Source organism: Fukomys damarensis, unplaced genomic scaffold (assembly GCF_012274545.1).
Source record: "Fukomys damarensis isolate Sample0158 unplaced genomic scaffold, DMR_v1.0_HiC HiC_scaffold_15, whole genome shotgun sequence".
NCBI classification, from domain to species: domain Eukaryota; kingdom Metazoa; phylum Chordata; class Mammalia; order Rodentia; family Bathyergidae; genus Fukomys; species Fukomys damarensis.
In genome coordinates, this window is record NW_022900927.1 from 44,365,290 (window position 1) to 44,378,456 (window position 13,167).

At 34.8% G+C, this 13,167-nt stretch overlaps 1 protein-coding gene across 2 annotated transcripts in view; it reads left to right on the forward strand.

Annotated features, from left to right (window-relative positions):
* Acss3 (acyl-CoA synthetase short chain family member 3) overlaps positions 1-13,167 on the forward strand; it is a 145,378-nt gene that overhangs the window by 126,741 nt on the left and 5,470 nt on the right. For both annotated transcript variants that reach the window (XM_019210574.2, XM_019210575.2), the window contains 2 exons: positions 1,159-1,240; positions 3,589-3,711. In XM_019210574.2, the coding sequence (XP_019066119.1) occupies positions 1,159-1,240; positions 3,589-3,711 (205 nt within the window). The remainder of the gene's footprint in view (positions 1-1,158; positions 1,241-3,588; positions 3,712-13,167) is intronic.

Consider the following 13,167-nt stretch of genomic DNA (forward strand, 5'->3'; position numbering starts at 1 on the left):
CTTTCTTTTTTTTTTTTTTTTTTTTTTTTGTGGACAGATGTGAGAGTAGAATTCTGGTCCACAGAAGTCTAACACTCATGTGGGCATCTGAGTACCGCTTATACCTCTTGTCCTATCACAACTAAAGACACTGCTTATAGGGAGGATGTGTGATGTCAACTTAGGTGGGCTGTAGTTGTCTGTACTTGCTTGTCAGTTTTTTGTATTTGTTTTGTTTTGTTTTGTTTTGCACCTGAAGTGTAAGTCATCACTCCACTTAGTATTTCTTATTTCATAAGTATGGGAAAATTTTTGGAAGTTCTCAAGTTTTATAGAATCTAAAATTTCAAAGTATAAAATATGAACATTTTGTGACAAGAAAACAAGAAGAATGATTGTCTTTTTCAGTAGGTACTTCCCATAGGGAAACTAGATAAGAATTCCTTCATTTATCATATAAACACAGACAGATAGATCAGATAAGTTGTAGGTAGGGATATAGCCCTTATGATATGTGTAACATCTATCTGATATTATAAATAAAAGAAGTACATGTGAAAATTATTGAGAAAGAAGAGATTTGTGGTACCTTATGTTCTATATATATGGTCAAGATTTGCATTTGTTCATAGGAGTGATTGGGAAAATACATATTGCTGGGTAGTCAGAAAGGAATGGAAAAATGAACAGAAAGAGGGATTTTACAGGGAGGGAAGCAAATTGAGATAAAATTGTACACTGGATGGGTAATGAGAACATTCCATTGCACGAACAAGCACAGGTAACAGACAGTTCATTATCCTGACTCCTTAAAAATATAAATGTATTTGCTTATGGTGGAACTGTTTCTCTTGGAAAATAATGTCGTTGTGCATTTTAGCTCATTTTTTGCCGATGTTAAGCTTCTTATTGAAATAGTGATTATTGCTAATGAGTGTTTGAATGCCAAATGTGTGTGCCTTTTCTTACTTTCCAGAATCTCCAGGCATTCTTCATTAATAGTGCTGTGACACGGTCAAGTACTCAGGCCTCAATTACACATAATCTGTCCAGCAGATTTAGGCCCACATTTCAATGTCAGGCTTGAATTGTAATTATCTACAACATTGGAAAATTAATAGTTCAATTTGTCTTTACTATCACTTTGTCATCATTTTAATTGCTATGTTTTTACATAAGGTTGCCATTACCACCAGGAGCTTTTTCAGGACTCTGGAAGAATCAAGAAGCATTCAAGCATTTATATTTTGAAAAATTTCCTGTAAGAACTTTCAAATACTTTTTAAATTTTCTAATGTACTTCTCTATAGCTTTAACTTATTAAATTGAGCAATTTGTTTCTAGAATTATGGATCAAAAAAACCCCAGTAAAGGTTACCTGTGCCAGGCTCCGTCTTTCGTGGATAAGAACACCAAATTATATATATTATAATAGTACACAAGATCCTAATGAGATAATTAACAAAAGGCTAAAGGTGGAGGGGAAGTGGGAAGGGTAGGGGAAAGGGAATAAGGGAAAAGAAAAACATATGAGAAAAAGATAAAATGAAGATAAAAAGTTTCTAAATGGGGAGGGAAGGAGGGAGTGAAGGGAGGGCAGGGATAATGGGAAAAAATGAGAACCAAGACCTGTCATGTGAAGGTACAGGATCCCAGTAATGAATGTGACTGCACTGTATACCTAGAAGGTACCAATAAACTCAATAAAAAGAAAAGAAAAGAAAACATATATATATATTTCTCACCTTTTCCTAAGCTCGCAATATCAGAATTTTTGAGACAGATTTTGCAAAATCCATTTTTTAAATTGTATTATTTCACCCACTGGATTTCTTTGTACAGAATGTCACTGACAGAAACTACTCAGAATTATACAATGCCACTGAGGTAACTTAATCACCTCTACAGCTGGTTATTTGAATAAAATTCATTTGACTTACATGGAGTTGTATTTTTCCATACTTTTTAAAATCTGTTTTGACATCTCTTTCTAAATGTTTCCTGAGCTCTTTATTTTAAAATTTCACTTAAGAATCATGAAACAAGTAAAAGGTAGTTTTCTCAAAGCCCATCCTGCCGTCAGTGTCCTGGGTAACCCAGACTGTCTCCATTAGCGCTTTATGTCAAGGCGAGGCAGCTTGTGCTCCTAACAGCACTTCCAAAGATAATACCTGTCAAGGTCGCCCATCTTCTCTCTGCTGTCTTTTCACTTTTTTTCTGAGAGTGATATTTTGACCCCATTTTGCAGTAGGTAAAGAGGACTGGATGATTGGAATTTAATTAAAAAGCTATTCCAGGTTTTTAGTATTCTGTCTTTATTATTTGTGAGTGGAAGACAGATAACCTAATCAACTAGACAAATGACAAGAATTAAAACAGCTTTCTTTAGAAAGACATCTCAGAGTTGAAAGTCCTCAATAACCAAGTTTAAACATTCCCCTGATAGAGTGTGACAGGGAAAATTTGTCACTCTGGAAGACGCCAGCCAGTCCAATCTATCTACCTAAGGGGCCACAGTTAAGTCATCAAGGTATTAATGATTAATTATAAACTGATAATGGCAAATAAGATGTGCATCTGATTTTAACATGGTTGCCCTTAACATTCAAAGCTCCAACAAATCCCCTCCAAGTCTCAATGTCTGGTTAAACTACATGAAGCAATTCTTTCCTTTGTTACCCAATTTCAAACCTCTCATCTGAGGGCTTAATAACAACATAGAAAGAGGGTAGGTCAGATAGGTGACGAGGTGGAGTTGAGATTTGAACCAAAATAGCCAGATCCAGAATTCATCACTCTAGTTTACCTCTCTAATAATAACCATAGAAATTGCTATAACTGCTCAAGCCAGAATCTGTACACCGTTTCATACCGGCTTCAAAATATTCTTAATAGACAGAGTAGCTTATTAGTCCATTTAACATTCAAGCATACTGAGCCTCAGAAAGGTTAAGAAACACACACTGTCTAGCCAGTGTTTGTGCTAAAATCAACCATGAACGTAGGTTTCAAAATGAGTCAGAAGCATTAGAGAAAGTAATATGTTTTTCTACTTCTTATTCTTCTCGATTCTTCATTCTATTGTGATTGCTGGGTCAGCAAAGATGTGCTACTTTAACTTGATTAACAATTAAATTTCCTTCTTACTATCAAGTTTCACTGAAAATTGAGTCCATTCTTAGTCCATGTTAATAAACAGGTGATTTATTGTGCAATTATTCCTAGAGACTTTTACAGCTTTTAAAACTTAATGCAATTAGAGAATAACTTTATCAAAGAATTAATTTGTAATACAAAAGTGTATTGGAAATACTGAGCTATTACTTCTCCATTAAAAAAGTAATTGAGTTCATAAACTTTACAACTCTTATGTTCAAACACTTAACTTGAACATGTGTAAGAATGCTTTATCTAATTCCTGGCTCTTAGAGGAGCAAAGAGATTCTAGGAAGATTTCAAAACCAAAATTAATTTAATTTCAGAGTGTAGTTAAAAAAATAAAACAAAATACACAAAATCTATTCCTATCACATTTTACATTATACGAACTTTAAAATTGCATTATCCAACAATGCATGTTAATAAAACATTACTTATTCTTATTTTCAGGGTTACTATGACACCATGGATGCGGGTTACATGGATGAAGAAGGCTATGTGTATGTTATGTCTCGAGTTGATGATGTCATAAATGTTGCAGGTCACAGGATTTCTGCAGGTGCCATTGAAGAGGTATTGATGGATATTGATACACTAGTTCAAGAAGTGCCAAGAAACAATGCTGAGCTAAAGAAATGCTGAAATTAAAGTATCCAACCTGGACAGTTACTAAGCCCTTCATATATAGCAGAGGTGGCATTCATCCTATATCTCTCTACTCTCACTCTCTTCTAGGTAGATTTTAATATTCTCCTCTACCCTCTATCCTAAACACTTCCTGTATTTGTTCTTGTTTTTTTGTGCTACTGTGTTTGAGTCCATGGTCTTCAAACTGAACTATTTTCCCAACTCATTCTTTTATTTTTTTAAATAGGGGAGCCTATATACATTTAATTCTTACTGCTTACCAGTTGACTTCAGGTGTTGATTTACTCCTGATTAATAATTAGGTTTACATATAGACTTTATGTGATTTGAAATTTAAACATTTTATTGTATTTCAAATCCTGAGAAATTTCTTACTAAGTTACATAAAGACCCCAAAGCTATTTTTAAAAATGTTTTTAATTTTAAAATTTACATACGGCAAATTCTACTTTACTATACAAAGTTAAGGATACACACACACACACACACACACACACACAGTTATTTTTAACCATCACAACAGATAGGATGAATAACCGTTTCAACACTGCCAAAGAATTTTCTCATGTCATCTCTTTATTCTGAGCCTTGTAACTGCTGGCCACTCTGTTTTTTCTCTGTTCCCATGTTTTTGCTTTACCTAGAATGGCATATAAGTGAAATAATACACTATTGCAATCTTTTGACAATGTTATTTCATTTAAAAAAGTCTGAGATACATTCAAAGTGTTTTGTGCATCAATAGTTTGTCCTTTTATATTGTTGTGTTGTATTCCATCTTGTGATTTTCTAAATGAGGTTGTGTATCCATTCACTCATTTGAGGAGTGTGAGTTGTTTCTAACTCTGAGAAATTATAAATAATAGCATTGTATACATTCAAGTACAACATTTTGTATAAAACTTGTTTCCCTTATGTTAAATACTTACTGTGTATCTGTTAGGTTGCATAATAGAGATATGTTTAGGTTTATAAGAAACCACCATACTGTTTTCCAGGATGGTTGTGTATTATTTTCCATTAAGTTTATTGGTACAATTAAAGCAAACAATACAGTTACATTTATCGCTGGGATCTTGTACCTTTACATGATATACCTTGGTTCTTGTTTTTGCCCCATAACCCTGCACCCTCTTAACCCTTCCCATTTATAAAGACTTTGTTTCCTTTTTTTCATTTTTTCAACCCTTAAACTTTCCCTACTTAAAAAGACTTTTTCCTTTTTTTTTCATTTTTTCACATTTTTTCTTTTTCCTTATTTCCTTTCCCCTCCCCTTCCCAATTTCCCTTTAGCCATTTTCTTCCTATTTCATACTCCCAATTATATCATTTGAACGTTATCTGCACTTTTAGTTTTTCACACCAGAGAAACTATTCAGTATTTACTCCTGTGTCCTATTTATTTCTCTTGAGTATAGCCTCAATGTGTATTTATTTAGCTATAAATGTTTCACTTTCTCATTCTTTATAACTGAGTAGTTTTACATTTTATAGAAAAAAACGCATCTTCTTTATTAAGTCTCCAGTTGATGGGCATATGGGTTATTTCCAAGTTTTAACTATTATGAAATGTGCCTCTATAAACATGGGTGAGCATATATCATTATGGTATGATTCTTTTAATTCATTTGGAAAGATACCCAGCAGAGGGATGGCTGGGTCAATTGGAACCTCTAATCCATCCTAGTTCTCTAATCCTAGTTCTAATCCTAGTCTTCCATACTGATTTCCACAGTGATTGTACACATCTTCACTCCCACCAACAACGGAGAAGGGTTCCTTTCTCCCCACAGCCCCGCCAGCATTTGTCCTTGTTTGATTTCTTAATAGCAGCCATTCTTTGTGGGTGAGGTGGAATCTGAGGGTTGTTTTCATCTGCATGTCTTGAATGATCAGTGATGTGGAACATTTTTTCATATATTTATTTGCTGTTTTTACTTCTTTGTCTGATAAATGTCTGTTCATTTCAGACATCCATTTTTGAATCAGGTCTTTGTTTTTTGGGGGCCTGATTTTTTTTGAGATCTTTATATATTCTAGATATTAGTCCTTTGAGGAGCAGCTGGTAAAAATTTTTCTTCCACATTGTAGAATGTCTCTTAGCTCTGTCGGTGCTTTCTTTTGCATTGCAGAAGCTTTTTAATAAGGTGAGATTCCCATTCCAGTTGTTGATTCTTTGTTATACCATTTATCTTTTTGTTCTTGCATCTTTTTAACTTATCTTGATGATTATGGTTTGTGTAGGTTTCTGATAACATTTGATTGTCTGGCTTTTATTTTTATCCAATTCTACAATGCTTAGTTTTGTATTGGTGTTTGGATACCAGTTAAATCAATTATTGTATCTAATTTATTATTTGTATCATTTGTATCTAATTTATTATTAATTTTCTGCTTGCTTCTTTTTTCCTTTATAGTTCTCCCCTTCTTTTTAAAGATATTTTGGTTCATTTTTGTTATATTTCTTTCCTAAAAACTTTCTTCTTTCTCTTCAACTAAAAGTGCTTCTCCTTATTTACTGGATTATTTCCGGGTTAATATTCATTGTTATTATTCCGAATGTGAAAATAAGGTGTTCAATCTCCTTCCTTTGTCCTTTCCCTTCTTCTTTCTTTTCTTCTCTCTCCGTTATTTTGCCCACCTCTCTCTCTCCCTCCCTCCCTCACTCCCTCTCTCTCCTTCCTTCTCTCTCTGTCTCTCTCTCCCTCTCTCTCTCTCTCTCTCTGCCCTCTCTCTCTGTACTAAGGTGAACCAGAGCCTCATACATGCTAGGCCTGTACTGTTACCTCTGAGGTACATCTTTAGCCCTAAAGGCACGTTCATTAGTAATAAGTGTGTTTTTGCTCAGGGCAGGACTTATACTTAGATAAAACAGTAAGAGCCAATGTGAGTTTTTCTATATAATTTGGTCTATATTTAAATTTAATACTTCTACATCTGCTTTCTTTGATGGATTTTAGCACAGTATATCTTCTCTATCCCTTTATTTTTAATCTACAAGTGTCTACATTTAAAATGAATCTTTGTAAGCATGCAGAGTCTTATTTTATAATCCCTTCTGCTTCATTTTACTTGATATTCTTAAAGCACTGACATTAAGTGACTATTCATACTGATTAGTTAATTATCTACCACATTTGTTACTGTTTTCTCTTTGTTGCCTTTCCTCTTTGTTCTGTTTTTGTCTTCTTTTGTTTGTGGTTTTGTTTATATTGAGCATTTCATAGGATTCTATTTCATTATCCTTCTTAGATGTCAATTCTGATTTGTTTTACATTTTTAGCTGTTGCCCTATAGTTTTCAGTGTACAATTAACCTCAATTCATTTAAAAATATAATAATGAGATCATCTTAATTGTCCTTTCCTCGCCCCTGCACAGATATTGTCATTCATCTGGCATTCACATAAGCTAGTGTGTGTGTGTGGGGGGGTGTGTTTCTTCTGGTAAAATGTGTCTCAAATTTTGTTCATTTAAGAAAATCCTGTTTATTTAAGAAATTTCTTTTTCTAAAGGGAAATTTAACAGAGTAGAAATTTAGATTGATGATTCTCCCTCTTCTTCTTTACATGATTGCTGAGGAAAAGTTACATATGATTCTTTCGTTTGATCCGCTGTAAGGATGGTATGTTTTCTTTTCTCTTTAAACATTTTTCATTTAATTTCCTGAAGTGTGAATATGATATGCCTATGTATAAGCTTTAAACTTATGTATACATTTATCCCACTCGATGTTTGTGTTTAGAAATTTCTGGATCTGTATAATTTGGAGATATTCTGTTATTATTGCTTCAAATATTGCTTGTATTTGCTCCTTCCTTCTAATGTTCTTACTATGTGTATGTAACATCTTTTGAGAAATCTTCAAATTTTTTCTCAGCCATTAGAAGTCTCCTAACTAACCCAACAAAGGCATTCTTTGCTTTTGTTACAGTATTTTTTTTTATTTCGCACTTTCTTTTGATTCTTTTTTCAGAATTTCCATCGCTTTGTTTAGCCTACATTGTATTTCTGATTGTTTTCTACATTTTTCCATTAAATCTCTGCGTTACTCAGAATCCTATTGTGTAACAAAATATCTGAGATATTCAAAATAAGAAAGGAAATTTTTATTTTAGCTCACAGTTGCACAGTTTCCAGTCCATAACTATTTGTAAGGTAGCATATCATGGAGGGTAACATGCAGCAGGGAAAGCTGTTGTTTTCATAGCAGTCAGGAAACAGAGAGAGGAAGAGAAAGAGACTGGCACACATCCCTCAGTTCTCTTCAAGGCACACCTGAGTGACCTAAGAGATTTCATTAGTTCTCCATCTCTGGGAGGACTGTTTGCTCCACAAACCGAGGACCAACCTTTATCACATGGACCTTTGGGGCATTTCAGATCTAAGCTATGGCACTGTGCTCCCAGCTGGTAAAAGTTCACATCCATTTCACAATGCAAAACATGTTTAATCCATTTCCAAGTGTCTGTAAGTCTTAACAGCTCCAACACTGCAAAGAGGACAAGTCTGAAGTTTTACCTAAAACTCAAGGAAATTAAGCTATAACCCCATATAAAAATTTTTAGAAATCAAGCTGCAAAACACCAAGATATGTTGGCCCAGGGTATAATTTCTCATTCCAAAAAAGCCAGAATAGGAAAAAAATTAAGTAGAGATTAAGCCAAAGTAAGATTAACACCCAGCAGTGTAAACATGAAATCATATAGTTCCATTTCTGGCACTGAGGACACATAGTAATGTGATGTGAGGTCCAAAGTATTTAGGCAGTCACACTTCTATGACTTTGTGAGCCCTTAGCGTAATAATGATAGCTTTTAAAGTTCTTGGCCTCATAATTCTAACATTTTTGCCAAGTTAGACTGGTTCTTGTCCTTTCATTGACTCTTAAAATTGGGAGGTTGTTTGGTTTCATTTCATTTTGCCTTTCAACCTGCCTTGTAATTTTTTGTTGCAATATGAACACGATGTTCTGAGTACAAAGAATTCTAGTAAGTAAGCCTTTATTGATATGGCAGTAAGGTGTGAGTTAAGGAAACCTGTTCTGTAGCCCTGGATTTGGTCTCTTGCCCCTGGACTATAAATGTCACCAGTCCTTAGTTTCTTCCCGCCTTGGTAGGACCAGATGACTAGATGACCTTGGAGTTGGGTAGTCCTTTCTTTCCCAAGGTCACTTAGGCTCTGATGAAACACCAATCAGTTAGGCTCTGACAGAATGTGTTGTTGTTGTTGTTGTTTCTTTGTTGTTTGATGGTAGACTATGCTAAGAAAAATAGAATGCTCTGGAGTACTTTAGAATAGTTCCTTCTCCCCAGCTCATTTGTAAATAATGAGTACATTTTTCTCTGCTATTCACTTGGGCTCCTGAAAAGCAAAACCGTAAGTGGGAAGGGCCCCTGAAGTTTTTAACTCTCAAATTTGTCCACAGTGAACTTCGTACAATTTATGTGTTACAGTTCAGGATTTCTTGTTCTGTTACTTGTTCACGAGGAGACTTTACTACAGGAATTTGTGATTCTCGGTGTTCTTCTGTCTATTTCTCCAGGATGGCAGGATGGGATGGGGTGAAGTGTGTGTGATGTGATTCACCCTGTGACCTCACTCTACAACATATCAAAGAAAAGCTCAGTCTCTTAGTTCAGCTTCTCATTTATTGTTGGGAAGGAGTGATGAGTTCCAGACTTACATTCAGGACCCAACCTTCAAGTACTCTGTCACTCTGGCTCCCATAACTGCCCCTTCCTGGTCCCCTGGTTAGGAAGATGGGACTTCTGTCAGCAGGGTCTGTTCTTAGGGAGCACATTGCTGCTGATGGGGTGGGGGGAAGTGGCACTGAATCTTCTGGTGCTTTTGGTGGAGGGCAGGACAGTACCTTGATCTCCATCCCACTGGATCTGCTGCCCAGTCATGGAGGAGAAGGCAAGGGGCCCAGCTTCTTTGTTGGCCTTTACAGGGAGTGAGGTGTAGGGATGCAGCAGTTGTAGGGGGAGGAAGCCTCTTTGGTGGCCTTCATCTGAAAAACAGGAGGTGAGAGTAGGCTTCACAGATCTTTTGCTCTTTTCTTGGGCCTCTGTAGAGGCACAGCAGGCTTTTCTTGGAGATTTTTCTCTCTACACACATTAGCAGTTCCACATTTTGGGCTGCTCTAGCCTCCTGGCCATGATATAAAAAGGCAAAATAAACAAACTAACAAAATCACAGAACTTCCAAACGAATGAAAACAAAGAACTCATCATTAGGTTGTCTCTTAAGCTCTCAAAGTTTCTTTTAGCCCAGAATGTTTTTCACTGGAATTAATGGAAGAGATAAGCTGGAACTAGCTCTTCCATCTTCTCTGGAACAAAGTCCTGAGATAGATTTTTAAACTGAAAGGAGCAAACAAACTACAAAATGATGAAAGAAACAAATTTTAAGAATAATGATTAAAAATTCAGTGAGACAAGAGTATGTAGATGCAAAAGTTCTATCTTTCTTCCTCTTGTTGATATTCATCTTTTCTGAAGGCCACACCTAAGATCTTGGTACTTCTTATGTTACTGTGTGTGTGTGTGTGTGTGTGTGCTCTCACACACGCATGGTAAGGTGAACATTTTTGAGTAAAAAAAGAATTTCATAGAATGTTTTAGAACATGTGATTTTGGTGTGTTATTATAATACAGTATTATCTTGTTTTTAAATTACTGTATTTTCTGATTGCATTAAATTAAAATTTATGCTTCATGTATTTTTGTGTGTTGGCAAAATGTAGTTCTGCTTGTGTGAACTTTTAATTTCTTGCTTCTAGAAGATTACCTCAATACTCATCTGCATTTCTGGCAGGCTCAGCTAATCAAAATGTGAAGATTATATTTGCACAGCTCTTATTATCAGTCAAAAACTTTAGTTTCTTTATTTTAGTTTTAGAATAAAAAGAAGTGTCAACCTATTCAAATTTATTCTGTACTTTTATATGATTCTACTGATATCCTTCTCATTGTATGAAACATCAGAGTTAAGACAGGCTAAAATTGGAAAATTAAACTGAAAAAAATAAAGAAAATGTGCCAGGATTATTGTCATCTAATAGAAAAATTTTCTTGCATTTAAAAGTTTAATAGCACATAACAGAACATTGTTTAGGCTCTAATTCTTTAACATCTCTTTATATATAAGTTAAATGATTAAGTTTTTTATTGAATACAAGAAATTTAATCTCAGTTCATGTCTGGTGCTAATTCGTATCTCCATATTTGGAAGTCTCTTTTAGAGTTCACATTCTTGTTCCTAGCTCCTCACAAAATTTCTGGGGAAACTGGTTTTCAATAGGCTCCTGAAATATTTACACTGGTGATGGAACTAGCTTTTATTCATGTGTTCAAACCTTCATATTTAATTTCCAGTGCTCTCCGTGGTGCATTCAGTATTCCTTCCTCTTTAACCTTTTGAAATATAAATTGGGGATTTTACTCCTTTGAAATTTCAGAATTTGTACAGAAAAATTAGCTAAGTTGATTTTTATATTTGGTGAAAATTACTGCGCTTTTCTAGTTTCCCCAAGTAAAAAAATTCAGGAGTGCCTTATCTTATATAACACTAAATAAAAAATACTAAATCAAATACATATATGGTTAAAATTATTACATCAAAGTTCTATGTTCTTTTCTGTCCTTATCTTTTTTAAAAACGAAAGCCCTAGAATAGGTTTTATAAATTTAAGAGGACATTACTCTTGTGGATCCCAGTACAAGTCAGATCCCAGTACAACTCTGGAGTAATAAGGTCTATTTTAACAGTTGATTAATCTTTGAAAGCCTAGCAACCAGCTAGACACTTGGGAAACTTAGGTGGAGGCTCAAGCAGTTCTTAAGAAAATTGGGTCTGAAATCTGCTTCTTGGAGAGTTGTGAGCCAAAATTAGCAGAAACCAACGTGATCCCTCTTGCTTAGTTCTCTTTTGCTGCTGCAGAAAGGATTTTTCATGGCCAAGGTCTATGGAAGGAGTAGGGCTTTGGGATTTCATTCTTTTACTTTTAGTTTAACTCTCAGTTTTTTAAATAATCCCACTAATATCCTTGGGAACTGGGGAATCTGGTGTTAAAACCCTGCATGTAGAGCCTGGGGTAATATTCACATATAATTTGCCCTTCAGTAATTTGGTCTGAACAAGACTACACTTTCTGTTCTCCACATTGGCTGGTTGGCTCCTCATTTTACGGATGGTTTCTTCAAGAGTGAATATATAGTCACAAAGTGAAATAAGATACTTTGCAATTTCAGTTCCACTCAATATTAAATGACTACTGGATTTAAATAGTTGCAAATTTGCAGAATATTTCCCAAGTAACTATATGAATATTGATGAAGGCATGACAGTTTCCTAGACTATGCAATGTCAGATTGAGTCCTTGTATTTTGCAAAGGTGCTTAATTTAAAAGAATGTTTCTAAAATTATTATTATTTTTTTTTTTTGGTACCGGGAATTGAACTCGGGTCCTTGCACTTGCAAGGCAGGCCACCGAACCACTGAGCTAAATCCCTGGCCCCTAAAATTAAAATTCTTAAGAGTATAATTGAAAAACCTGTGTTATCTAACCCATTAAAACTTTGAAACCCCTTATATCCGTTAAAAAATACACAAAAATGGCCATAGCTCAGAAACAACAAATGACAGGCATTAACCATGCCTATTACATTGCACGGATGCACTCATTTCTGGTGTGGCAAATTACCTTTTAAGGTCTATCACTTTCTCGGGTACTTAAATGTCAGCTCACTGTGGATGCTTCATAGATTTTGAACACATGAGTGTTGTTTTCTTCCTCATTGAGTTTATTGGTACATTTTAGGTATACAGTAAGTTAAATTCATCATTGGGATCTTGTTCCTTTACATGACAGGTCTTGGTTCTCATTTTTTCCCCATACCCCTGCCCTCCCTTCACCCCCCTATGTACAGAAACTTTATTTCCACCTTTTCATTTTCTCATACTTTTTTCTTTTCTCTTATTTCCTTTCCCCTCCCCTACCCACTTCCCCTACAACTTTAGCCCTTTTCTTTATAGTTTTTGATTGTTCTGCCCATAGGACATTTGCTGGGCTTCTGTCCCTCACATGTTGTATATTTTGATGCTTTCCTTCTCAGTGATTCACCATGCAAATGTTATTGGTGAGGCCAACAGAGAATGCTGTTTCCCTTCCTTTATGGCATCTTATTAACTGATAGATTAAAATGATATTTTATCCACAATTCTAATGAACCTTATTGAGAAATGACATAGATTTATGAAAAATGATAATTCTAATAAGCAAAATATAAAGCTTTGATAGTATAGATAACTGTGCAATGTATTCTGATATATTTCTATATTTATAATATATTATAAATATATATATATATTTATAAT